The 25,151-nt window shown below is 53.0% G+C and overlaps 8 protein-coding genes across 8 annotated transcripts; 4 read left to right on the top strand and 4 right to left on the bottom strand.

Annotated features, from left to right (window-relative positions):
• Nucleotides 1–253: 253 nt before the first annotated feature.
• Nucleotides 254–2,464, top strand: AB675_1970 (uncharacterized protein; the record flags this gene model as incomplete). The annotated part of the gene is made up of 1 exon (XM_018141901.1): nucleotides 254–2,464. The coding sequence occupies one exon, from the start codon at nucleotides 254–256 to the stop codon at nucleotides 2,462–2,464; it is 2,211 nt and encodes a 736-aa protein (XP_018003031.1).
• A 650-nt stretch (nucleotides 2,465–3,114) lies between these two features.
• Nucleotides 3,115–7,213, bottom strand: AB675_1969 (Checkpoint serine/threonine-protein kinase BUB1; the record flags this gene model as incomplete). Its single annotated transcript, XM_018141899.1, has 3 exons — nucleotides 3,115–5,675; nucleotides 5,727–6,147; nucleotides 6,227–7,213. 3 exons carry the CDS (start codon nucleotides 7,211–7,213, stop codon nucleotides 3,115–3,117), a joined length of 3,969 nt encoding a protein of 1,322 aa, XP_018002679.1.
• Nucleotides 7,214–8,210: 997 nt separating this feature from the next.
• Nucleotides 8,211–10,311, top strand: AB675_1968 (General alpha-glucoside permease; the record flags this gene model as incomplete). Its single annotated transcript, XM_018141898.1, has 6 exons — nucleotides 8,211–8,457; nucleotides 8,508–8,939; nucleotides 9,031–9,295; nucleotides 9,524–9,988; nucleotides 10,039–10,138; nucleotides 10,192–10,311. 6 exons carry the CDS (start codon nucleotides 8,211–8,213, stop codon nucleotides 10,309–10,311), a joined length of 1,629 nt encoding a protein of 542 aa, XP_018002688.1.
• Nucleotides 10,312–10,922: 611 nt separating this feature from the next.
• AB675_1967 (putative formate transporter) lies at nucleotides 10,923–11,876 on the top strand (the record flags this gene model as incomplete). Its single annotated transcript, XM_018141897.1, has 1 exon — nucleotides 10,923–11,876. One exon carries the CDS (start codon nucleotides 10,923–10,925, stop codon nucleotides 11,874–11,876), a length of 954 nt encoding a protein of 317 aa, XP_018002657.1.
• Nucleotides 11,877–12,074: 198 nt separating this feature from the next.
• AB675_1966 (Molybdopterin molybdenumtransferase) lies at nucleotides 12,075–16,258 on the bottom strand (the record flags this gene model as incomplete). Its single annotated transcript, XM_018141896.1, has 6 exons — nucleotides 12,075–12,199; nucleotides 12,245–12,403; nucleotides 12,453–13,227; nucleotides 13,277–13,350; nucleotides 13,404–13,452; nucleotides 14,828–16,258. 6 exons carry the CDS (start codon nucleotides 16,256–16,258, stop codon nucleotides 12,075–12,077), a joined length of 2,613 nt encoding a protein of 870 aa, XP_018003107.1.
• Nucleotides 16,259–20,225: 3,967 nt separating this feature from the next.
• Nucleotides 20,226–21,278, bottom strand: AB675_1964 (uncharacterized protein; the record flags this gene model as incomplete). Its single annotated transcript, XM_018141895.1, has 1 exon — nucleotides 20,226–21,278. One exon carries the CDS (start codon nucleotides 21,276–21,278, stop codon nucleotides 20,226–20,228), a length of 1,053 nt encoding a protein of 350 aa, XP_018003026.1.
• Nucleotides 21,279–21,973: 695 nt separating this feature from the next.
• On the bottom strand, nucleotides 21,974–22,781 carry AB675_1963 (putative oxido YhxC; the record flags this gene model as incomplete). Its single annotated transcript, XM_018141894.1, has 2 exons — nucleotides 21,974–22,633; nucleotides 22,680–22,781. 2 exons carry the CDS (start codon nucleotides 22,779–22,781, stop codon nucleotides 21,974–21,976), a joined length of 762 nt encoding a protein of 253 aa, XP_018003037.1.
• A 509-nt stretch (nucleotides 22,782–23,290) lies between these two features.
• Nucleotides 23,291–24,221, top strand: AB675_1962 (putative oxido; the record flags this gene model as incomplete). The annotated part of the gene is made up of 2 exons (XM_018141893.1): nucleotides 23,291–23,993; nucleotides 24,043–24,221. The coding sequence occupies 2 exons, from the start codon at nucleotides 23,291–23,293 to the stop codon at nucleotides 24,219–24,221; spliced, it is 882 nt and encodes a 293-aa protein (XP_018003050.1).
• Between the last annotated feature and the right edge of the window lie 930 nt (nucleotides 24,222–25,151).

The raw sequence follows: 25,151 nt of genomic DNA, 5'->3' as shown, positions 1-25,151 counted from the left end.
ACGCCTGACAGCTGACAAGTCGCGGTACTGCAGAAGTCGCGCTCGCTCACCTGAAGCTCACTCGACTTTCATCTAGAAGCGCAAGCACGCGTGACGCGTTCGACGACCTCGTCATCGGCCCGTAGACAATCAGACGGCATTCAGTATGAGCAAGTGAATGAAGAGAATTCACTAGCTGCGGTAACCTGTTTGCGACAACCACGTTCCGACAATCAATTTACTCTGTCCGTCGGCATACATCCTATCAGCCGAAATGGCGTCGTCTTCTCCGCTCTTCGAGTCGCCTCTCGCGAGCAAGCGGCCACCTATGAGTATCACATTACCGCGCAACTTCGCGCCCACCGACCTAAGCGATCCCAAGACACCAGACCAGACCTTCGCAGAAGTCAGACTGCCACCTGCGCCGCACTTCACTACTATGAAAGTGCGACGGCGGCCGATTGATATGACTTCTTTCACTGCGCAAAATAGCGCGCTACCGCCTGCGCTCTTTGCTTCAGAGATCCCCGTTCCTTCAAGCGCCATGCCGCAGCAACAGCCATTTCAGCTTTCAAGCGATCCGTTCGACCCAGATACACCAGTACCCTCAGTTGAGCCTGAGCCCATGACCTCAGTCACTCGTCCACCATTCCAGCATTCCATCACAGACCCATTCCCGAGTGACAGACTACAACTGCCAGCATATCGCGAACAGCCACCGCGCACACCTCCAGCCCAAACCAACAATACGCCCGCCCAGCACAAGCTATCAGTATGGGATATGCCTCGCTCGACCTCGGAATGCTCACTGAGGTCCGATTCCTCGGTCTCTTCCTCCGGAGAAACTTTCAATACTCGCCCTACATCATTTGACGGCAGTGCCACCAGCCCGGATACTGAGCTCGACCCTTTCTCTCCTGGCAAGATTTTCCTTGTGCCAGACACTCCAACTCGCCGAGGCAAAAAAATAAAGCTCAAGTCAGCAGGATGCAAAGAGAAAGTCGATTGGTCCATCGAAATGGACAATCACCTCTTCAACGTCTACCAGATGTACCTAGCTGATCCTGCTCTGACACCTTTTAAGACCCTACCAGGCAGCATTCCTCCAACTGGCGTATGCCATCGCGTGGCACGGCGAGCAAAGGAGACCTGGCCTCGAGCCAAGCGGATAGCACATCCAATCGTGACCCCCTACAAGGTCCGAAGTGTGCTCGATGCCAGAGGTCTACCATTGAGCAAGACACCTGAACCGGAAGACTTCTTGCACAACGGTTCTTCTAAAGATTCCCGAGAGCCTTGGCCGTCAGAGAGCGCGACTCGAAGACGTCTGAAGCAACTTTGCAAAGAAAAGTTCACTATCTCGGCGCATTATCAGCGACTGCGCGAATCGAGAAGCCCGTCACCATTCACAGAGCAGTTCCAGAGACGACCGCCATCAAGACTTACGCGGTCCAAGTCACATCCAATGGCAGAAGATGCTTCGGCGTATGCTACTAGAGAGCTTGGCATCTCACTTGTCGCCAGCGGTGCGACCGCACCTCTTGCCCAACTTGTGACAGGAGACTCTCCTATGATGGACCAGAGCGAGGATTTTTTCAACACGCCACTTTTGCAGCCCAATCAGCCTGCTGAGATGCCACAGACTGGTCTCGGCATACAAGAGGAAGAACCTGGCAAGCTCAGTGTTGGCGGCAACATTCCTCGACTGGCTTCACCTTTCGCATACTCGACCTGGAACGGCAGCTCGAAGCCCAGCAATCCTCATCGGCGACGCATTAGCCAGAACCAGTTCGACACCATTCATGCTACAGGGTCTCGACTACTCTCACCGTTCAAGCCGGAACCAGATGTTTCGTCGAACGTCAACAAGCGACGTGCACTGCATAACCTTGAAGACGAGCTCAGCCCTCGGGGTTCTAGTCTCGGACCAGAGCTGGCCCCACAACCCGAACCCAGCAACACTCCGCATGAGCTTGTCTTCACTGGCGCTGGTGACATCAGTCAACGCCGCATCCGCTTGAGGGGACGAGGTGCTACTTTGGGTGCGCTCAATGCTCGTGACCGCATCCAGAGCCTCTTCGACCCACCGACGCCGTCACCTACGGCTGTGGGCATCCCACCTGTCCCAGCACTGCCTGCCTCGCTGACCGCGCTGGCCACTGCAAGTGGGACAAGTAACACGGCTGTCGCTTCGTCATCAAGGCTAGCACTGCCAGAGCAAGACGCCTCCCAGAAGCGCTTGGGTTCTCCGTTCGAGCTGGACCCGAACAAGCGCAGTCAACGCCAGATGGTGCCCCGCCATGTACCGAGCTTGTCTGATCCGTTCATCTCTACCCATGGACAAAGCTTGAATGAGCGGCTGGCTGAAATGGACAGCTGGCATCGTATGGACTACCAGCGACAGAATAGACGAAGACCGAGCGATGCTTTCGAGTGGAAGCTGCTCGGAGCGGAGGGCGTTCCTCGAGCTGCTCCCCGCCAGTGAAAGAATCGGAATCCTCCGTGGGCCTCTGATATTCGCATGATGAGATTGATTGTATGAAAAGCACTTGTTGAGATAAAAGCATATAGCGAGCATGCCTGGATCATCGCCGAGAGCTGGAGGAGGCACAGGATCAAGACAGACAGATCTATGAGGCATGGTGACGGATTGGGCATTTCGCATCATGAGCCACAGCAAGCAGGATGGGTCGGGCATTTGTTTTTCTTCCTTTTTCTCAACATGACACGAAATGGCTAGCTATGATCTGAATGAAAAGAGTGCGATTGCTGAATTCTAGAAAATGTTCTTGGAGTATTTTTGACCCTGTCTATTGAAGTCTGACGCTCGATGTATCTCAGGGCGATCTTATACGCCGGCATCGCAGGCGGCCTTCGCATCATCATGAACGCCTTGCGCTCAATGCTCCTTGCTATGCTTGACAACCTTTGCACAATTTTTTCCTGAACGCCAAAAGCTCGAAAGCAGAATTGCCTTGCGATGGAAGAAGAACATGCAAATCGATAACTTTGCGCCTGAGCAACTTGTCCCATCTCAGACCCCACATGTCCGTCAAGCTCACGTGCACGCAAGCCCGAACAACTTCTTGCTTCTCTGCGAAGCACACGAAGGATCACCGTCCTGTTGTTCGAAGATCACTTTCGCGCCAGCACCAAAGCCTCAGCTTTCCGCACCTTGCCCCTGAGATCCCGCTTCTCGCCCTCCGTCTCAAGCCAGTCTTCCATGAGTCCGCGTACACGCTTCAGCTCACCCATGCGCACCTCATCATCGTCCTCACTACCCTTGTTCAGCAGAACGTGAAAGACTTCGTTCCACACGTCCTTGCTCATATACCGCTTCATCATCTCCTTGACTCTGACTTCTTTGCGGGATTTTATGCCGAGCGTCATCTCCCCCTCGATCCCATTCTCGTTCTCTGTCAGGACCGGCACGGTTATGGTGGACAAGTACTTCCCGAACAACAAGCTGTGGACGATGCCAGCGGCGCCATAGAAGTCAAGGCTCCACTTCCATGGTCGCGCTTCTTGGATTTCGGGACAGTCTTGAGCGCTGGGGTCCCAATCTGCGATGAACTTCGCCGACGGGAGGAAACAGCGCGTGTCGATGCCGCGGCCAAAATCGATCAGTGTGACGCCGCGGGCGGACCAGTTTGAGTCGCCTGTTGCTATGTAGGGACCGGTAAGGTCTTTGGAGAGATCAAAGCGCACGAGACAATTATCCGCTTTCAGATCACCGTGGAGGATGCCGACTGAGTGCAGTGCTTCCATTGTGCGAAGAACCTCGACGCAGAAGAACATAGCCAGCGGCTCATCCAGGCCGACTCCGTCGCAGGGCTTGCCCCGGGCCGCGGCGTCGGTCATGGAGGCGTTGAGGAGATCCAGGATGGTGCCTTGAGGGGAGTACGTGAGAATCAGATAGGATTCATCGCGATAGAGGTGGCATTCGTGGGCGGTGATGATAGATTGGGCCGCGCGAGGGTTTGACGACAAGAGGCGAGAGTGTGCAAGCCGGATGATGTGGAATTCAAATTGGACTGTGCGGCCGGAAGAGGCGGTAGATTCGGCCTTGATCGCTTCCTGGTCGGCGCGGCCGGTGATGGGATCGATCTGTGGTGAGACGGAGCGGGACAGGGACAGGGATTTACGTGGACTAGACGTTGGTGTGGTGCTGGTGAGTCGATCGACGGTGCTGGTGGTGCTCTGCTTGTCGGTAGAAGAGGCGAGGTAGGCGGTTGCATACGCGCCGGTGCCGAGTTCTCGCTTAACAGCATACACGCGAGAGGAGGACTTGAAGTTCAGGCGAGGCTCGGGTCTGCCGTTGGCGGGCATAGATTTCCGAGGGCTCTTGCTTGTGATCTTGATTGATTTGGTGAAGGTCTTGAGGGCATCGAGGTGTGCGAATGTCTCGTCTGGTGACTCGCTGTAGCCTGGGTAGTCTGTGATGGGTGTGACGAGGCTGCAGAGGATGAGGTTGCGAATCTCGTCGGAAATAGGATTGCACTGAGAGTCGTTGATGATGGGTTTGGCAGGTATGGCTGGCTCAGGGGCTGGCGCTTTCTGTACCAGCATCTGACTGATGATAACATTGTCCTCTGTGGGTGGAATTGGGAGTGGCACACCACCTTCGTCATCATCGAGAAGTGATCTCTGTAGTTTCTTCGCCGGTGACTCTGGTATCCAATCTTCCTCATCGTCGATAGTCTCCAGTCGCCGCTTGGGTGTGTCTGGCCGATCTGAGCCGCTTGTTGAAGGGCGCTGAGGACTACTCATCGCAAGCTCTTCCAGGTGCAGCTTTGACGGGCTCTCGAAGGTACTTGCTCCGTGCTTGCGACTAGGAGTCTTGGAGTAATCGGTCTTTCGATATGCAGTGCTGCCGATAGAGCTCTCCGTCTGCTCTGCGATAGGTGTCATGAAGGGCAGTTTGTTCTGTGCAAGCTCTGTCGGATCTCGGTATGGTCGTAGCGGTGTCGGCTCATAGTCTTCTGGAGCAATTGGCACATAGCGAGATTCTTGCTGGATTTCGACAAGACGATGCTCGAATGGGTTGTCGCTTTCTACCGGAGTAGTCAAAGCATCAAAGGGTTGGCCGTCGCTGTTCTCAAGCTGTTCAGCCATGTCCGCCTCCTCCTCATCTTCATCAAGGGGCATGCCGCCAGCAAGTCGAGCAATGTCTTGCGTCTTCATTTCATCAAAGTTTTGATTGGCGATTGCTTCAATTGCTTGTGTGTCAAACGAATCCATGCCAGAGGTTTGTGTCTGATTCTGACTGTCAAGCTGGTCTGTGAGGTCGTCGCTTGTTGAGTGTTTGTGCAATTTTGAGCCTCTTACAACTTTCGGCACGTGTTTGCTGGTCGTAAACTCCGACCAAGGAGAGACACTAGTGGGCTGGCTACTTTGAGTAGCGTTGTCAAGTGAGCCACCTGCAGCGACTCGTGCCAGCGTCTCGTCACCAAACTCGCTTGTGGCTGTGGATATTCGGCCGGTACCTGTACTTTCACCAGCTGTGCTGTACGTGTCGTCGTCGTAGTCTGTCTCGTTGCCGCTCTGGGTGTCGTCGTTGTCGGCTGGCTTCGATGATTCGTTGAACATATCGTAGATTTCGTTTGTTGCAGCCTTGCTATGGAAGGTCATGGTAGGTTCTGCGGATCCCTTGCGCTTCAATTTCTTCCCGGTTGGTGATTCAAGTCTTGTCTTCACTGACGGAGCTGTCAGCATCTTCTGAGGCACTGGGGTCCGCGATAACTTACCAGTCTGAGTCTCCTGCCGAACCTCGCGCACCTTTGTTCGACGAGGTCTGGCTGACTTCCCCTCTGGCATACCCACCATTGACTGCGTTGAGGTGTCGACTAGCGACGCATCTCTAGAGTCTTGTGTAAAATTCTCGGCGTCAGTCTGAGATTGTGACCGAGGTGCTTCACCGCGACGCGTCTTGGTAGCATTGCCTGAGACAGAGCTAAGGGCACGCTGACCCGAAGCATGATTGTGGCACATCCAACCACGACGCAGAGCGCGGAGTTCTTCAAAGCTGTATTCGACAGACTCATCTGGAAAGGCAGGATAAACTGCCTCGATGGCGACGAACACGCGCTCGACCCTACCAGTTTTGGGGTTGACGACATCTGGGATCTTGGACGGAGGTGGCTTTTGTAAGTCATGTTTGCGTATTGACTATGGAGAGATATTTGGTTAGACTCAGGCCTGTGTCCATCAATATGGGAGGGAAGAAACGTTCAAGGGTTCTTCATACCGGATCTTTGAAAATCTCCATCTTTGGAGCTGTGCCGACGCGACCGCCAGCTTGCAACTTTTCGCCCGTCCATGGCTTAGCTTCAATCGTGTTTTCCTTCCGTCTATCTCTCATTGACCCAATGCTATCCCATCCTTGCGAGGGACCCTGTGCTACTGGAGCTTCGCTGCCTGTATCCGCAAAGATTGCCATCTTCGGCTTGCCTGACCTTGAAGTCGTCTGTCTTGACTGTGTAGTCTGCTGCGTGCTGCCTTGAGGATTCTCAGCCGGCGATGGCGCGAAAGGGTCGACTTTAGCAGCCAGAGCCGCCCTCACACGAGGAACTGCCGGTGAACTTGGCTCATTTGCATCCTGTGGCCGAGCTTCCAGTCTTTTTCGAAACTGCTCATACTTCCTCTCGAGACGCTCGGTTGGCCAGGCACCCTTTTCTAAGCCAAGTCTGTAGACTTCCTCTGCCTGACTCCATCTATCGTTGATCTCGAACCAAGCGGCGAACTCCTCGTAAAAGAGGCTGAGAGTCTCGCCAATGCTATGCCGCGCAAGGAACGAGAAGGTCTCTCTCGGTGAGTCGGAGAAGTATTTGATGTAGTTGAGCCACAGTCTCAGGTACCGAGGATCATTCTTGTAATGTGTCGCTGTCAAGAAGGCTTTGGTTGCGCGTTCAAGCAGAGGCAACAGCTGTGACTCTTTCGTCGCCTGAACTGAGGTATATGCTCCGAGAGCCCACCTCACGTAGCGATCGTACACATCGAGCGGGTCGTCCTTGTCAGCAATCGACTGCAGCTCTTTCTCATACTCTTGTCGGATCGCATCGTTCAATGTCTTTGTGTCTTCCGGTGTTGGGGCTTTGAGCCCGCCGATAGAAGCGACAGGCGACAGTATAGCAGCTAGTTGCTTTGCGCTGCGACCTCCTGGTAGTGATTGGATGTTCTCCTTTGAGTCCTCGAGGATCGAAAAGTCGATCAACTCCTCCCGTTGTCTGGGCATTGTCGTAGCTAAGATGGACAAAATCGGTGTGAGGTTCGTAAGGTAAATCAAACGTCGCTCAGCATGTCTAATTTGACTGAACGGTCAGATGCTGCTGGTTAGTAGGATTGAACAGATGTGGCAGAGAGTGTGAGACTACAGGATCGCATGAGCGCATACTGATCTGGATCTGCTTTGAGGCCTAAAGTAAACAAACCGTTCAAGTTAGCGTGTCTTGGCTGAAGGTTAGGTTAGTGACCTTATACGGTGGTGCACAGGGCTCCAGCCGTCACTGCACATCATCCCACAAGCCTGGGACCTGCCGCGTTGTCCATCAAACAGCTGTCTGAAGCGGCATCGAGGTCTCCGCTGGGATGCCTGACGACGAGCGCGGTCTACCGGCAACGTACGTCTAACGGCATCTGGACCTGACTCGCAAACTTGTTTGGGGGAATGCTTGTGGTGTGGCCACTTTCATTAACCTCAAGCACGTCTTGGGACGTCGTGGAGCTTGTATGAGAGCTTACATCTGAGACTCGTGCTCAGCATATATACTCTCCTTCGTGAATGAGTGCCTGAAGTGCTCAGAGTGTTCGTTCCCAAGCCGAGAGCTGTCCTGCCTAGGTAGCTACAGATACCCGAGGCTCAGATCGCTTATCATGGCGTGATCGACTACAATGCTACCCAGCTATTTGGGTGCCAATGGTATACCTAGCTTGAAAAATTTGGCTATCGCTCTGCCGCATCGCAGTCGCAAACACCATTCTTGAGGCAAATGGCGCCATCGAAAGACGGCACAGCATGACAGTATAGCAGTATCGCGCTTACGGCGGCAAATTCAGTGCTCAAGACGCTATAAGCCTCTTGTCCAAGCAGTCGGGCCCATGAAGCTTTACTCCGAACTCTCTTGAGACTGCAATACACCTCAGCATAGTCAGGTGACCGCGCGGGTACAGGTCGACCAAATCTGTCGCTGCTAACACCGCTAACCATCCGCAAGCACAGGAGATTGATAGCCATGGCTGCCACCGGAGGCTCTCACATCTCGCATAGCCAAGACGAGGATGTCATCGAGGTTGGCACTGGAGCAACGAGTTCTGCCGTCCATCGGCTCAATGAGACTAACACCAAGTTCGTCGCCCTCAGCGGTGAAGCTAAGCTAGCGACAGAGGAGGAGAAGTCCATGACGGTGCTGGAAGCACTCCGTCTTTATCCACGGGCTGTCGGCTGGAGTGTCCTGTTCTCGACCGCCATCGCCATGGAAGGTTACGATCTTGCACTGATCTCGGCGTTCAACGCCTACCCTACCTTCCAGAGAAAGTTTGGTCACCCGAGCACAAGAAGCCTGGCACGTATCAGATCTCCGCACCGTGGCAGGCCGGCTTGTCCAACGGCGCTCGTGTCGGTGAAATCCTAGGACTATTGCTCAATGGCTATCTGGCAGAACGCTTTGGTATGAAGAAGACTATGATAGGGTCGCTCATCCTTCTGAGCGGCTTGCTGTTCATCCCGTTCTTTGCCCAAAACATTGAGACGCTACAGGTAGCGACAATTCTACTTGGCTTCCCGTGGGGTGTATTTCAGACGTTGACAACAGCTTATGCGTCCGAAGTCTGTCCGGTTGCTTTACGCGGCTACCTGACAACGTACGTCAACATGATGTGGGGCGTTGGACAGATCATTGCCTCGGGTGTACTGCGGTCGCTTCTGGGTCGCAAAGACGAATGGTCCTGGAGAATCCCGTATGGTACGTATACCGACGAGCCTAAATCGGGCAAGACATTAATCTCCAGCCTCTGGTTCTGCCCGATACATGTTCAGTCTAACAGGTGCAATAGGGCTACAGTGGATGTGGATTCCTCCTCTACTTATTGGACTATCATTTGCGCCCGAGAGTCCCTGGTGGTTGACTCGCAAACAGCGCTACACTGATGCCAGGAAAGCGCTCCTGAAACTGACGCCAGCAAGTTCTACGGATCAGATCGACCAGACGCTGTCCATGATGCGGCACACCGACGAAGTCGAGAAGGAAATTTCAGCTGGAACTTCATTCTTGGACTGCTTCAAAGGCGTCAATCTCAGACGTACAGAGGCGACTTGCATGTAAGTCTATATGCTTTTCGTGAGCCTAAGCCATGAATCGACCAGCAGACAATCTCGCTTCAGCATCAGTGACATCTGTCTTGGACGATGTCTCGGATTATGTCGACGTCCTGAATCAGGCGCCGCCGTCTTTAAAGCCCTCCTGGCGGCGGCTTGACGATTGTCTCGTCTCAGGTCCATCTCTCCCCTACCCCTTGCGATGCCCCGGGCTGACCTAAATGCCGGCAGCGCCTGGGTCATACAGGCTTCTTGTGGTGCGAGCTTGATTGGCTACAGCGCGTATTTCTTCGTGCAGGCCGGGCTTGACACGACGGTATCCTTCGATTTCTCCATTGGCAACTACGGGATCGCCATCACTGGAGTATTCATATCCTGGTTTGCCATGACCTACCTGGGCAGACGCACTATATACGTGGGCGGATTGGCATGTTGTGTTACAGTGATGTTCACAATTGGCTTCGTCAATCTGGCACACACGACAGCGGCCAGCTACGCAACGGGCTCCTTGATCCTTGTGTTCACCTTGACGTACGACATCACGGTCGGCACACTAGCATACAGCTTGGTCACTGAAATACCGTCAAGCCGACTGCGGACAAAGACCATCGTTCTGGCACGCGCACTGTACAACTGCCAGGGAATCATAAATGGTGTCATAACCCCCTATATGTTGAATCCAGACTACTGGAACTGGTGAGTTGTTCATAGAACATCCTTTCGTCCCAACTCACTGACGATGACAGGTCTGGAAAGGCTGGCTTCTTTTGGGGCGGGCTAGGCAGTGTGTACCTTGTCTGGGCTTACTTTCGTTTACCAGAGCCGAAGGGCAGGACATATGAGGAGGTTAGTTGTCAGTGTGAACCAGGGTGTCCATTGTGCTTACCATTTTCAACTAGATCGATGTTCTATTCGAGCAGAAGGTGTCAGCCCGAAAGTTCAGTACTACCAAGCTCGACTTGTTCCGCGTGGACAATCAGACAGAGCTGGAGACAGTGGCAGAACAGAAAGCAGAGTAGCGTGCTGACTTCCCCAATGAGTTGGACACGTACAAACCTTGTGAGCTCAACAAACCCAACGAGACCTAACCAAGTCCTAACTACATTACTAGACCTGAATATATCGATAGAAAGAGGCATTCCAGCTGTGAGTGTGCAGGTGGCCATCTTCGGCGCAGCAGGCGCCGGTTTAAGCCCCCCTGCACCCATGGCAAGCCGCGTGACTGGCCGTTCAAAATTTCAATGCCCTGACGTGATGCGTGGCTGCTTTGCGACCCGATACACGGCAAAACACCCGTCAACGTTCCCTCTCATCCGTCGATACCACACTTAACTGCCATGGACCCACGAACGATTGACTGAGTCACTCGCCCATGGGTGTGAATATTGACGAGGACAAACGCGGAAGACTTGGTCCTAATTTACGTTTCGACTCCGTCTCCCTCCAGTCTCGCAGGCCGTCCAATCCCTGCTCGAACAATTCCATGCTTGAATTATGTTGACGTGTGTTGCAGTTGGAGTGCCGTTTCACGGAAATGCACACGGCTAGATAAGTGCTACGGGTTACGTTTTCTTCTTGCGAGCATCATTCCTCGCCCAGCCTTCCAAGCCTTCCAAGCCTCTAACCTAACATGTCGAAGCCAACGCTCAGCGACGTGGACAAGTACCATCTTGTCGACGCATACAGTCCGCCAGAAACACATCACCTGCTGGCAGAAGCTGGGGTCGCGAAGTCTAAACTACCTTGGATTGACCTGATACTGAAGTCGTTGCTCGGAGGAGCATTCATTGCAATGGGCGCCGCCTTCGACATCACCATTGCCGGTGGCTCACCTGGCCTGCGAGCAAGCAATCCAGCCCTCGTCACCATGATCGGTGCATTCCTCTTTCCTGTGGGATTTACGTTCATCATCCTCACGAACACAGAGCTGGCTACGTCAAACTTCTTTACGATGATGTTCTCTACCCTGATGCGACGAACAACAATATACGACTTGACTCGGAACTGGGTCACGTCTTATATCTTCAATTTTGCTGGTGCTCTGTTCTTCGCTGGCGTCCTTACCTGGTGGTCTGACACATTGTCAACGGATGCGCAGTCAACTTATGCTGTCACACAAGCCGAGGGAAGAGTCAATATCAACTGGGCCTACAACTTCACCCGCGGCATCGGCTGCAACTGGCTGGTTGGCCTGGCGATGTACTTAGCCACCTCTGGAAGAGATAACACATCTAAGATATACGGCCTATGGATTCCCATCTGGGCTTTTGTTGGACTTGGCTACCAGCACTCAATTGCGAACTTCTATCTTGTGCCTATCGGCATGTTTTACGGATCTAATTTCGGCGTTGGCAAGTTCATCTGGAATAGCGTCATCCCGGTCACGCTGGGAAACATCGTTGGTGGTGCGTCTTTCTGCGGTTGTCTCTTCTGGGTACTTTATGGAAGAGAGCCGACATTAGTAAATGAGGCCGGTACCCAACTGGGAGGCGACAAGAGACCAGGGAGGAATCATCACGGCGCCGCGTCACTTCCCAACGGTCCGACGAATGGTCAACAGCATTCTGGTCACGATTCCGTATAGAATTTTGCTCCGCAGGTGAATTCATGGACCGTACCAAGTTAATCGCAGTACTGGATCTTGTTAGACTCGCCGAGCAAAAGTTCCGAACTCTGGCGTGTCCAGATCGTAACGAAAATGGTGTGGTTGGTGTACTCAGTATAAATCAGGCAATGAACATTACAAATGGCTTTTTGAACCTGCTTCGTATCTATGAACGACTTAGTGCGGAACACCTGGTATTTGAGCCACCGGCTGCTGCTTTGGTTGATCAAACTTCTCAACTTCTCCATGTTGCATGATACCATGAGCACCTGGTGCATACAACAGCTCTCCTTTCCAAACGCCTGCGACTCGTCAGCGTAAGTGGCGGCAAGCAACGAAGGACTCACCTGAGTATACCGTCAAAACGGCACACACCAGCCAGAGCAACAGTGTTGCTACTGTGCACGTAGCTCCCCAGCCCCTAATGCCGTCGTTGCGCAAATTTGTGCTCAGCAGATTCCAGGCATTGGAGTACACTCCGCAGGGAAATACAAAACTCCAGAAGCCTTTTTGTATGGTCAGACTGGGACGGGCATGGGCCAGGAACGATCTTACCGACGCTGAAGGAATTGGGAGGCCTTGTGGCTACCGACAAGCACGCCTCCACGAGCCAGAAAGAAGCTATGCCCAAGCATGTTAGAGCAATAAGTATGCCCAACCACCTTATCCCTTCGCCAATGATGCGCGCTGATACCCCGTCTGCTCCCAAGGCCTGATCTAGAGTGAAGCCCTCGGTAATGCAGCGTGCCAAGTCCGACGAGAGCTGCTGAATGGAGTAGGCTCCCATACCGAAGGGGCCTATGGGAACAAAGGTAGTCACTATCGCTGACCTGGCCGGTAGTTGTGCAGTCATCAGCCGCCAGAAGTAAATGGGTAACACGATTGACGACATGCAGATCCCGACGGACCACATGAGGAAGGAGACCATTATGAGGACCACAGCGTTCTTGACGGGTAAGTGCGGGCTGATGGCGCCTCCAACTGTCGAGCCCACAATCAACGGTATGAAGCTGAGGAACCAAGAGCCGTTGATGTCAGCCATTTTGTGCTCTTTCTGGCGGTAGTACATGAAGAATATGCCGCCGAAGGAGACAAGGACGCTCGCAACGACAGAGATCCAATACATGGCTTGAGCGACATATACCGCCGATTCTCTGTCGGCATAGAATGTGATGATACCGAGAATAATGGTTTCCCAGGCTATCACGATCGCTCCCATGTAGCTGGTCTCAGAGAAATCGTCAAAAATCTCGTCCAAGGCGTGAGGGTGCCGAACAGCTCGTAGACAGCCGAGGAGGGTGAACATGGCAAAAATCACGATATCCAGAACCTGTACCTGAAGTCAGCATTGTCAACATTGGATCCCATACAGTGCTCACCCAGAAACAATAGGCCAGTGTACGCAACCATTCAGCTTGGTACGGAAAGTGGACAAGAAGTTGAGCACATACTCCTTGGTCGACCATCAGCCCCCATTCGAAGGTCTGCGACTCATGTGACGCCTACCTGTACCCATTGCAATCGTGAACCAGGACGGGTCTGCCGTTATGATCCTCTGCAATAAGTGAGTATACGGGCAACGCTGTATGACAATCGAGGGCCACGCACCCTCTCCCAATCGTTTCGAGACACCCATGAGGCCAAGCCAGGTTTCGCTGCTACCATTGTTTCTGTCAGATACCTACAGGTTCGCGAGATTTGACGAATGCAAATCAGCAGGAGAAAGCAGACAAGCGTGATGGCTAACACGGGACATTGTTCCAGCTGGCGGCATCAGGAAGGGGCGACCGGGCCCTTCGTCAGGGATGAGGTCACGGCCGGCAGCGTTTCCGATCTGCAATAATCGACATCTCTCTTCTTTAACGCTATCATGCTCACCAACATGAATAATAGATCCACCGTCTTGCCACGATTCCGTGCTCTATTATCCGACAGGATGGAAAAGAGCACCCAAATTCGGTCTCTCATTCTGGTGGGCGGTAGATCCACTCGGATGGGCTTCCCCAAACACCTCCTACGTGCGTCATTGGACAGTGAAAGTCAATCGCTGCTTTATCACACTGCTGAAGCCCACAGGGGCCTTGCCCAGGATCCGTCCCTTTCGAGACATTATCTGGAGCCGATCACTATCTCTGTCCGTGATGAAGTACAGAAAAACCAGCTCCTGAGCTACATGGCTGGCATGAATATTCTCAGAGACGCCAACATCATCGTTGATACCGAAGTTGATGTGGGTCCCAGTGCCGGATTGCTGTCGGCGCATCACCACCATCCTTCCGCACACTGGGTGGTAACAGGTTGTGACTACCCGAGAATAACAACCGAAGCCCTGCATCAGCTCGTATCTTCTCATCTCACGGGCACTTCGGAGGTTACCTGCTTCGTAAATGCATCCGGGTTTGTCGAGCCATTGCTTGCAGTCTGGAATGCCAGCTCACTGGCCGCACTGCAGCAAATGCTCCTGAGCAACAGGTACATCGGGCCAAGCCAGGTCATTCGCAAGCTCGCAGAAGAAGCACGAACCGACGCACCTGTCAAATCAGCTCGTCGGTCCGGGGTTGAGACCGTAATACCGAGGCAAAACCTATGGATCAAAGACGTCAACACCGTACAAGACTGGCAGAAACTCCAGACACACTGAAAGGCCTCGAAAGCCGACAGGCGGGGAGCGACCAGAATGTACAGAAACAGCCTCCTCCTAACAACATCGTGGGTTCGGGACCAAGCACAGGTGTCTATTGCTATGGCTGAGCTGAGGTCGCGGCTTCCGCGATTCCAACAATTTTTGAAGAGCCTTTTCAGTGCGATAATGTGACCAAAAGCATCCCGGATATCACGCTGTCTATATATGCTGGTACAACAACCCAGCAATTACTTTTGGTCATGACACTGGTCTTATAGGAAGCCTGATCAGTACAGATATTGGCTACGCTTCCAAGTTCCCCGTTCCCGCCGGGCTCTCTCCAAGCCAGCCAGAAGGCGACAGTCCCGCGAGGCTTCGACTTCGGATGCCCACCTGGAGTCTCCACTGTCAAGACGGTCATTCCTGCAATTTCCTGTACAGGCTTGCCGAATGTTACCGCAAGGCGGCGGTACCAATCGCCTTCATTGTAGTAGAAATCAACATACGGTCGAACGAAGAACTGGAATCCAGCAGCTACGGCCATCGGGTTCCCAGGGATACCGAAAATCGTCATTCGACAAGCTCCTTTGCCATGCTGGTCCATAGCGACTGTACTGAGGAGTACGGGTGAGCCTGGCCGAATCTTGACCCCGTGGAACTCGACTCTGCCGCTTAGTGCTTCTTCGATGCATGCACGGGTCAGATCGCAGCGTCCTTTGGAAACGCCGCCTGTCAGAATCAACACATCGAATTTGCCAGAGGCGGTGGCATTCTCGATGTGTTTGACAAGATCGATCCTGCGATCCCCAACAACGCCGAGATACGACACATCTGTTTTACCCGTCCGGCTGAGTTCATTGCAAAGATATGGTCCGTTCGAGTCAAACAAAAGGCTCTTTGTGGCTGCGATCTTACCTATACCGCCAATCCGCGCTTTCCTTGGGTCGACCACCTCCGATCCTGTTGACAGCACGCCCACTCTGAGCTTGGGTTGTGATGATACGTGGTTCTGAGGGCTGTAGAGGCTAGGATCAGCATCGAATCTCGCATAGCCCATCATTGAGGTGAAGCCAAAGGTCGATCGTGGCATGAGATGCCGTGGCTTAATCCGCTCACCCGGCTGCAACACTATGTCACCTTTCTGATAATCACTACCTGCGAGTCTTCTGTGCTGCTGAGGCTTGACTGGCGTTTTGACCTCAATGTAAGCAGCCCGCGCTTTCTTGGACCAGTGCACCGTGGGATCGTTGTCTTGGACATCCTCCACCTTGACAACTCCGTCCATTCGTGGGTGTCCCTCAGGAAACGAGGCACCCGTCATTATTTCGAAGCACGGTGCACTGTCGTCGTCCGCAGAATCTCGCCAGGCCTCCGATATTCTATCATGTGCACCTGCCACGATGGTCCCCACGACTTTGAACTTTGTTGGACGGGATGAAGATGCATTCTGAGTCAGACTGGTACAAATCGCATACCCATCCATGGCCGAAGTATCGGATCCTGGTATGTCGAAAGGAGCAGCAACGGTTTTGGTGCAGATTTTGCCAACCTCATCAGCCAGCGGTATACAGCCAGCATCTTCAATGTCTAACGATGCATCGCCTCCAGGAACTACTCGCTGCTCAATTGCTATCTGGCGCGATATCCCCAAACGTGTCCTTTGAGCCACAGCAACGGCCTCGAGTCTACGGAGTGCTTCTTGATAGTCGATGGCAACTTGTTGCTTTTGCAGTGACATGACGATGATTATCCGCAGCACTTCAGATTGTCGAAGAGCTCTCTTAGGGGTCAGCAGTGCCAGGTGTACCTAAGTAGAACTGGCTAAGTTCTTATCGACTGAAGCAGGTCTAGAACGGGCAATGTGACAATACAAACTGATGACATGGTCTCGAAGTGGATTTCGGCATCGACATCCGGAAATGCTCGCCGTGACGGCTTTAGCTTTCTCTTCGATATCCAATTCGTCATCGACAACGCGAAGCCCGGATATGCATCCGTTGAGCTTCCGAACTTGTATTCGGGTTCCTGGCGGTCACCCTCCATGCTCAGCCGAGATACGCGTTCGATTTCTCCAGGAGCAGAACAATATCGGCAGGCGCTATGTCTACGAGGAATGCAGCTGAAGACATATGGGGAGAGCGAACTCCGTACAAACATGTCTGGCCCACGCGAGTTGACCAGCACACAATCGAAGAGCCGGAGAAATGGGTCCAAGGAGCTTGTGTGATGTGCAGGCATGTATTCGTCAGCGGCCTTTGACCACCATTTGACTGTGAGCAGCAATGGTTGTGGTCTTGACTATGGCGTCAAGAACGACCGTGTTGTCGGTGTTCGTGGTAGGGCGGCTGATCGTGTCAACAAAGGCAGACTGGGACCGAAAGGACTCTATGCGCAAGTCAGTATCAACGGCTTAGATCGGAGACTAACAGACCGAAAAGTTGGAATGCTCTCAATCACAAGGATCGCCTTCAGTACCCACAGATCCGGCGCAACGGCAAGCTAGAGAGAGCCACTTGGGACGAAGCCATGAGTCTGATCGTCGAGAAGACAAAGGACTGTTCCAAGCGACTGACGAATCACGGTGTTGCTTTCTATACCAGTGGTCAGCTCTTTCTGGAGGAGTACTATGCTCTTGCAGTTGTTGGCAAGGCTGGCCTGAACACGTTACATATGTAGGCGTGCATCATCTTCTTCTCGAACTAAGGCAGGTTCTGACATGTCAGGGACGGTAATACTCGCCTGTGCACAGCAACTGCCGCAGCTTCTATGCGCGAGAGCTTCGGAAGTGATGGCCAGCCCGGGTCTTATACCGACATTGACTTTACAGACTGCATCATGATGGTGGGTCACAACATGGCTTCCACACAAACCGTTCTCTGGTATGAATTCCTGGTAGGATAGGACGAGTCAATGCTGATACGAGTGCAGGTCCAGAATTTTGGACCGGCTACATGGAGATGGACCCCCCAAATTGATCGTGATCGACTCCAGGAAAAGTGAGTCAGCAAGGGAGGCCACGCTGCATCTATCTCCACGCGTCGGGACGAACCTCGCTCTGTAAGACTCTCGTCGTGAGATCTGAAACGCCCATGAGGCTGACTGCGCACAGTCTCAACGGTCTGGAGCACCTGCTATTTAGGCACAAGTACGTCAACGAGTCTTGGGTCGCCGAACATGTGTATGGACGCGAGGAGCTGTACAAGGTTGTCGAGAAGTACACGCCCTCTTTCGTCTCGGACATCACCGGAGTGCCGGAGGAAGACTTGGTCGAGGCTGCCCATATCATTGGCAAATCCACAGGCCTGCTGTCCACGGCTCTACAGGGAGTATATCAGTCCAATCAGGCCACGGCCAGCGCTTGCCAGATCAACAATATCAACTTGCTCCTTGGTCGAATCGGAAAACCCGGGTGTGGCATTTACCAGATGAACGGCCAACCTACAGCCCAGAACAATCGTGAAACAGGCTGTGACGGCGAGTTCCCTGGTTTCCGAAACCATCAGAACCCTGCACATATGCAAGAGCTGGCAGATTTGTGGAACATCGAGTTCGGGAAAGTCCCACACTGGAACGAGCCGACTCATGTTCAGAACATTCTGAAGTATATCAACAGTGGCATGATTCAAATGCTTTGGATCAGTGGCACAAACCCACTTGTCAGCCTGCCTAATCTGCCCATGGTCAGGGCGACGCTGACAAAGCCGGATCTGTTCGTCGTCGCCCAGGATATCTTTCCAAATGAGACGACTGCGATTGCCGACGTCATCCTTCCAGCAGCTGCCCAGGGAGAGAAGACAGGCTGCTTCACGAATGTCGACCGCACCGTCCATATTTCGTACAAGGCTGCGAACCCACCGGGTGAGGCGCGGTCGGATCTTGACATCTTCTGTGACTTCGGAAGACGCATGGATTTTCGTTGCAAAGATGGCACCCCCCTCACACCATGGAGGAACCCAGAGGAAGTCTTCAACGCGTGGAGACGGCTGTCGAAGGGCCGACCGTGTGACTATTCATCCATGACTTACGAGAAGTTGACGGGAGGATCTGGCATTCAGTGGCCTTGCGATGAGCAGAATCCATTTGGCACAGAGCGGCTTTTCACGGATGGCAAGTTTTTCACTGACGTCGAGTATTGCGAATCGTATGGTCATGACTTGGAGACTGGCGCACCAATCAGCAGGGTAAGACTGAGACGTCCCGTGAAACGGCGGATGCGACGCTGATGTTTGAATAGGCGACCTACCTTCAAATGAATCCCGCAGGCAGAGCCATTTTCAAGGCATGCCACTATGTCGAGGCCATGGAAGTTGTCGACGAAAATTATCCCTTGCAGCTGTCGAATGGTCGCATCACTCGCCACTTCCACACTCGTACGAAGTAAGTACTCGAGAAAACCTGAATCCAGACTTGAGCAGGAACTGGAGCTTTAGCTTGAGGAGAACACAGATGCCTCCCAAGGCATGGATGCCGCTCCTTCCCTGCAATGCTCGTTTTTCATGCTCGATTTTCGAGACCTTGCTGACCAGAATGCTCTGAAACAGGACAGGCAGAACGCCGGAGCTGCAGTCTCGCGACAGTGAACCTTGGTTGCAGATCTCAAAGGAAGATGCCGAGACCTATGACCTGTCCGAGGGTGACTTCGCACTGGTCGAGTCGCGCCGTGGCAAGGTCGAGCTGCGTGCGCGCATCGGAGACATCAAAAAGGGTCGAGTCTTCGTCCCATTCCACTTCGGCTACTTCGATGCCACGGATGGTCGAGCAAGAGCCGCCAACGAGCTGACACAAGGAAAGTGGACTTACTAAAGGTTTCCATCCTTTCTCAACGGATCGGGACTAACAGGTTTCCAGAGCAATGGGATCCGGTCTCCAAACAGCCTCTCTTCAAATCCGGCGCTGTTCGTGTCACCAAACTCGCCAAATCTCCTCTCGGCGGTGCGCAACGCGCTGCACCCGAACAGCAAACGGTGGCTATCCATCAAGTCGAAACCAACGAAAAGGTCTTGCCGAGCAACAAAGAATCACGCTTCCTCGAAGCCTATCTCGGGGCAACCCAACAATCGCTGATCACACTCGCCACGGTTTGCGCCGACCTCATCCCCGGCCTCGCCCATGACCACGAAGTCTCGCTGGGCATGCGGGTTATGCACAGGCTCCTCTGCACCTGTGTAGAGACACTGCAGCCATATGCCGACAAGTATGCTGCGGACGTGGACTTCGGCAAAGAGATTTCCAAAGTGCTGCAGCGCCATCTTTTCCCGTCTGTGAGTACCCCAGGCGGGATCTCGGGATCGGGGGTCTTCAATTGCCTCTTGGCGTTACAAAGCTTGTGTTCGTTCATCGGCCATATCGAAAGCCATCTGGTCGTGCTAGAGCCGACGAGCAAGGCGAGTTGGGATACGGAATTTACAGAAGCGGTGGAATTTGTGAAGGGCCAGATCGAGAGGGTGAAGGCGTGGACTGTGCAGCAGTTGGGGACGAGAGGCCCGCAGGCGCTGTTGGTGCCGTGTAAGGAAGCGACGGGCCTGAAGGGGCGGGTGGAGAAGGAAATGAGCCGTTGGTAGTTGCGTGTTTCGGCCTCTGCACCAGAACGTCAACAAAGTATTAATGTCGCATGTGCCTAGGTAGCCATCCACAGTTCGTCAGCAACTCCCCAGCAAAGAAACAAATTGTTCTGTATTTTCTCATCAATACAACAGTCCCAAATGTCAGGTAAGTAGCGTGGCAGCAGTCGCGATCAAGAATCCCAGCTTGCCTTGATCCGGTAACCACTTAGACCACTCGACTTTGCTCCTGACCACTCCATCGCCTTGCTTCTGCAACTTCACCAGTCCACCATCATCAGCCATTCCGAAGACCGATGGTGGCTTCCCCTGCCTAGCGAAAGTCGCAGACCACTCTCCACTGTGCCGTGCCTTCCACAGCCCATCCCCTCCAGGCAACGGCACAATCACGAATCCCCGCATTGGAAAGCATGACACTGCATCCGAGATATCTACAACCATGTTCAGAAGTCGAAATACCACGACTGTGCGCTTGCGCGCCTCGTAGAATACCCAGGCCTCGAAGTCAGAGGGGTCACTGCCGGGCTGCTGCATGACTTCTTGCGTGCCTGCCAACTTCGCCATGGCTTGGCTGACATGGTTGATGCAGATGAGGAACGGCAGGTCGAAGTCAGAGAGCGATGAATCAGCTTCGGTGGCGCGGAGTAACGCGTACAGAAGCATGGCTTGGGTGGAGCTCAGGAGTTCCCAGCTGTCGAAGTCTTGGTGTTGGAACCAAATGCGCTCGGCTTCTTGTTGGATCAGCGTAAGGACGTGGCGGCGGTGTTCGGGAATGGTGTCAAAGAAGCGCCGGACAAGCGTTCGGCACCTGGACAGCGAGGAACTTTCGATACGAATACTGTGTAGCTCCTGTGTCCAGTGTATGAACGGCGGTAGCACGCCGTGCCTGAACCCTTTCACGAAGGACGCCAGGAATGACAGAACGAGCCCCAATGTCAGGCTTTGATCGTGGCTGTGTTGGGGTCGGTCCGCGAATGCGTTGGATGGTGGAAGTAATGCGAGCTTTGGGGATATCAGGTCATTTGCTGATTTGTGCCTCATCACCTCGGATGTGTCTCCGGGCCTAACGAACGTATGCCACACTGACTGAGAGACCAACGGCACGATTTCGTCCCCTTGGTGCTTAGCTGCCTCAACATACTCATAGGATAATATTCCATCTTCACTATGGCCTTCATGGTTCCACTGAGACTTCATGACCAGGTCCTTCACCTTCTCATTCTGGACTGCTGAAACTGGCCCAGGTGTATAAGCGCATATTAAGCCCCGCGCTTGACAGCGGTAGCATCGTGGGACGGATCGATCACATCTAGCTTTGGCTGATGCACATTTCGTGCAGGCGAATTTGCGTGCTGGATTAGAACTCGCAAGCTTGGTCCGGCAATAATACAGGTGTCGCTTTTGAGTGCTTTCTGGTGTATATATTCGTCAGCGACCCCGTTGATACATTGACTGAGCCTACCTTTGGAGAAATACTTTCGACAATATTGGCATTCAAAGGACGAGGGCGGCATGCTCAGATGTGCTTCCTGTTCACAAGTAAACACTGTATTTTGTCAGAATCTCGGGAGACTCACGCAAGGGGATGTGTTTAACTCAGACGCTTCACGGATGCCCGCGAAATGCCAAGGATGACTAAATCATGCTTGGTGATGCTCTAGAGCATGCCTCATTAGGACTAGGCGGCTCGCATGCATTACGTCTATTTACACCTCTCGAGCACTGAGCCAAGATGGATTTCATTGACTCATGAGTAACCTGCTAACATCAAAATCGCACATGCATAGACCGCTCACCGAAAGAATCTGTCGAATACAAGGCCTTCCAGTGCTTATTTGCTATCATCCAACACAATCAAACCTGTAACGGAGACAGATTCAAACCCGTGGACGTCAACAATAGCTAAGCCCGCCGTCAACGCCGATGACCTGCCCTGTCAAAAACGAGCTCCCAGGACTCGCAACGAACTTGATGACCTCGGCTACTTCTTTTGCTGTGCCATTTCGCACGAGATGTTGTGCCGCTCGAAACTTCTGGACAAGCTGATGCTCCTCAGCAGGCACGTAATCGGTATCGATTGGACCAGGGGCCACGACATTGACCGTGACCCCACGTTCTCCTAACTCCTCCGCCCAACCTCGAGTCATCGCATTCAGCGCTGCTTTGGTACCAGCGTATATATTGGCGTGCCTCGTCCCTAGACGTGCCACTACAGTACCAACATTGATGATACGTCCGCCAGGAGATGTTAAATGCGGTAAAGCTGCTTGTATCAGCAAGAGCGGCCCTCGCACATTGGCATTGAACATGTCGCTGAAGTCTTCAAGTGTCGAAGCGGCGATGCCGTCTGAAAAGCGTGCGTCGGCAGCATTGTTGACTATGATGTCGATAGACTGATTTGGAAAGCTCTTCTTACAAGCAGTGATCAGATCAGTTCCGAAGGAGGGTTCAGCTGCGTTGCTATGTACCGTGACAACAGTTACACCAAAGGTGCGCATAAGTTCGGCACTCGTCTGTGCAGCGTCATGGTTCGTGTTGTAATGCAGTAGAATCTGTTTCTTGTCAGCATGCGAGCTGTTGGGTCGGTTTTGGACGAACGTCTGCCCCAAGTTGTGCCAGGAGATGTGCTGTTGCAAAGCCTATACCATTCTGCTTGGCTGACCCAGTCACGATGGCCAACTTGCCCTTGAAATCCGCCATTGCTGTGGACTAATCAATGTCGGATTTGACAGGCACATACTGCCTTCTTTTATTTGTGGCTCGGCGCATGTCAACGACATCAGTCCTTAAGTTAATGCTCGATAAGCAAGGAAGGTCATATGTTGAAGAAGAGCGGGCCTGCGGAACGTTAAGATCCCGCCTCATGGCATAGCACGCTCACTTCTAAGAGTCTTCGCTGTGTTGAGTCTAGCCGCCAGCAACGGGAGTGCGTGATACCTATAAGCATGCTGACTTAGCGGTTGTCCGGTGCGCGTGAAGGCAAAGATCCAGAGAAATTCGTTGCTACACGGCTTCCGATGTAGTGACGCATCTAGCTGCCGTAGACTCGAGAGGAGACTCACTTCTTAGCGATGCTGTCGTATACGTTCCACAACACGGTAGGAGATATAAAAGCCACACTCAAGCACGTCGAACAGGAATGAAACAAACTTGCTCAGCATTCAAGATTCTAGATACTGCAGCTCAATACACAACTCCTTACCCCAGCCATGACTGTACCTCGCAAAGAAGCCCCCTTTCCCTCCTTCACCGCCAAATGGCACACCACGTCCTATCCAGCCATCGACTCATCTTCTGACAAGAACAGTGCCCGAACCAAAAACGTCGTAATTACAGGTGGCGGCTCTGGCATCGGTGCAGCAACGGCGCTCTCATTCGCCAGAGCCGATGCCAATTCCATTGCTCTCTTGGGTCGCACAGAAAGTAAACTGCTCCAGACAAAAGCCACCATTGCCAAAGCCTACCCTCGAACAAAAGTTACAACCCACATTGCTGATGTCACCACCGCCACTGAAGTCGATCACGCCTTCTCGGCTATAAGCAAGGAATTCGGAACGCTCGATGTCCTTGTTAACAATGCCGGTCTCGGCGATATCGGTCCCGTCATCAAAGACGCTGATATCGACTTCTGGATGAACAATATGAACACGAATGTCAAAGGCAGCCTGCATGTCGTGCAAGCTTTCCTGCGCCACGCAGTCTCGGACGCGACAGTCGTGAATATTGCGTCTCTTGCAAGCTTCATTCCGCTTATGGGCGGCATTTCAGCTTATGCAGTCTCAAAGGCAGCTTCTGTGGCGCTCTTCAGTGCGCTGCAAGTCGAAAATCCGGAGCTACGCGTGGTGAACTTGCAGCCGGGAGTGGTAGAGACGGAAATGAATAGGAAGTCGGGGTTGCCAGGGCTTGATGATGGTGAGATCTCCTTTGGGCGTTTCAAGCGAATTTAGCTGACATTAAGAAGTTTCGCTCCCGGCGGACTTTGCTGTGTGGTTGACAAGCAAAGAGGCGGCCTTCACCAAAGGCAAATACCTCTTTGCGAATTGGGATGTGGACGAGATGGTGCAGAGAGCTAAGGAGATCTCGGTGAATGGAACGCTGGAGATGTGGATCGAAGGCTTGGAGCATAAAGCGACGAGTTGATGGCTGAAATCGATGTTACAGTCCGATTGCGGCTTCTGCATCTCACAGCCTTGGTAAGGGAAGAACTATCCCTCGTCAGTGAATACAACTGAGCCACGGAAACGAATATACAAGTCCTGAGTCGAGCCAGTCTCCATCGCACGGGAAGCCGTGAAGCTGAATCATGCATAGTCTCTACCTGGACATTTGCGATTAGATTGAAAAAGCTGTCAGAACTTACCTCATGTCAATTCAGACATCACGGTTCCTCCAACGATGTCTTGCAACTTACTTCGACTTCTGGTTCCTCGCTCCCACGATACGCTTCATGCACAACACACCGGCATCTATACGCAACATCACGTCGACACCGACCCGGCTGTGAATCACTCATACAGCCCGGGGCTGTCGAAGCCAACTTCTATGCCATCAAATACATACCCGAGCCCCAAGCAGGGTTGCTCGTGGACAGCCATTGCGCAGTACAGCAAGAAGTCCAACCCTTATCCTGCCAGAACAGACGATTGTCGAATCGCTTAGAACGGAAAAAGCTCGAAGTCGATCGTGGAAAAGAGAAACGCAACGACAGGAGACTTCCAGGGGCCACGGTGGACTTGATAGAAGTGAAAAGCGGCGAGATGGCGTTTAACCCTACCGCGCGACACTTGGCTTCAAAGAATTCTGCGGGGACTCTGGAGTCGGGGATACTTCCCAATAAATATCGGCAGCGCCATTCCGAGCCGTCCCAGGCGCGGTTCATCCCCGCACACGGCCGTAGAGCTATCTTATAGATACTCGCCTTTATTCTCTTCATTTTCGTTCCATCTCTTCATCTGGATTGCACTATATGTACGGCTTCTTGCCGTCACGTAAGTGTTGCATAGCTACAGTAGCCTGGTTCTTGGTAGGTCTGCAGAGCAAGAGTCCAGCATCCGTGCTGGATCTCGTGCT

The sequence above is a fragment of the Cyphellophora attinorum genome (assembly GCF_001299255.1).
Source record: "Cyphellophora attinorum strain CBS 131958 chromosome Unknown Contig6, whole genome shotgun sequence".
Taxonomy (NCBI): domain Eukaryota; kingdom Fungi; phylum Ascomycota; class Eurotiomycetes; order Chaetothyriales; family Cyphellophoraceae; genus Cyphellophora; species Cyphellophora attinorum.
Note: the sequence above shows the minus strand (reverse complement) of the source record. Positions and strands in the feature narration are given on the sequence as shown.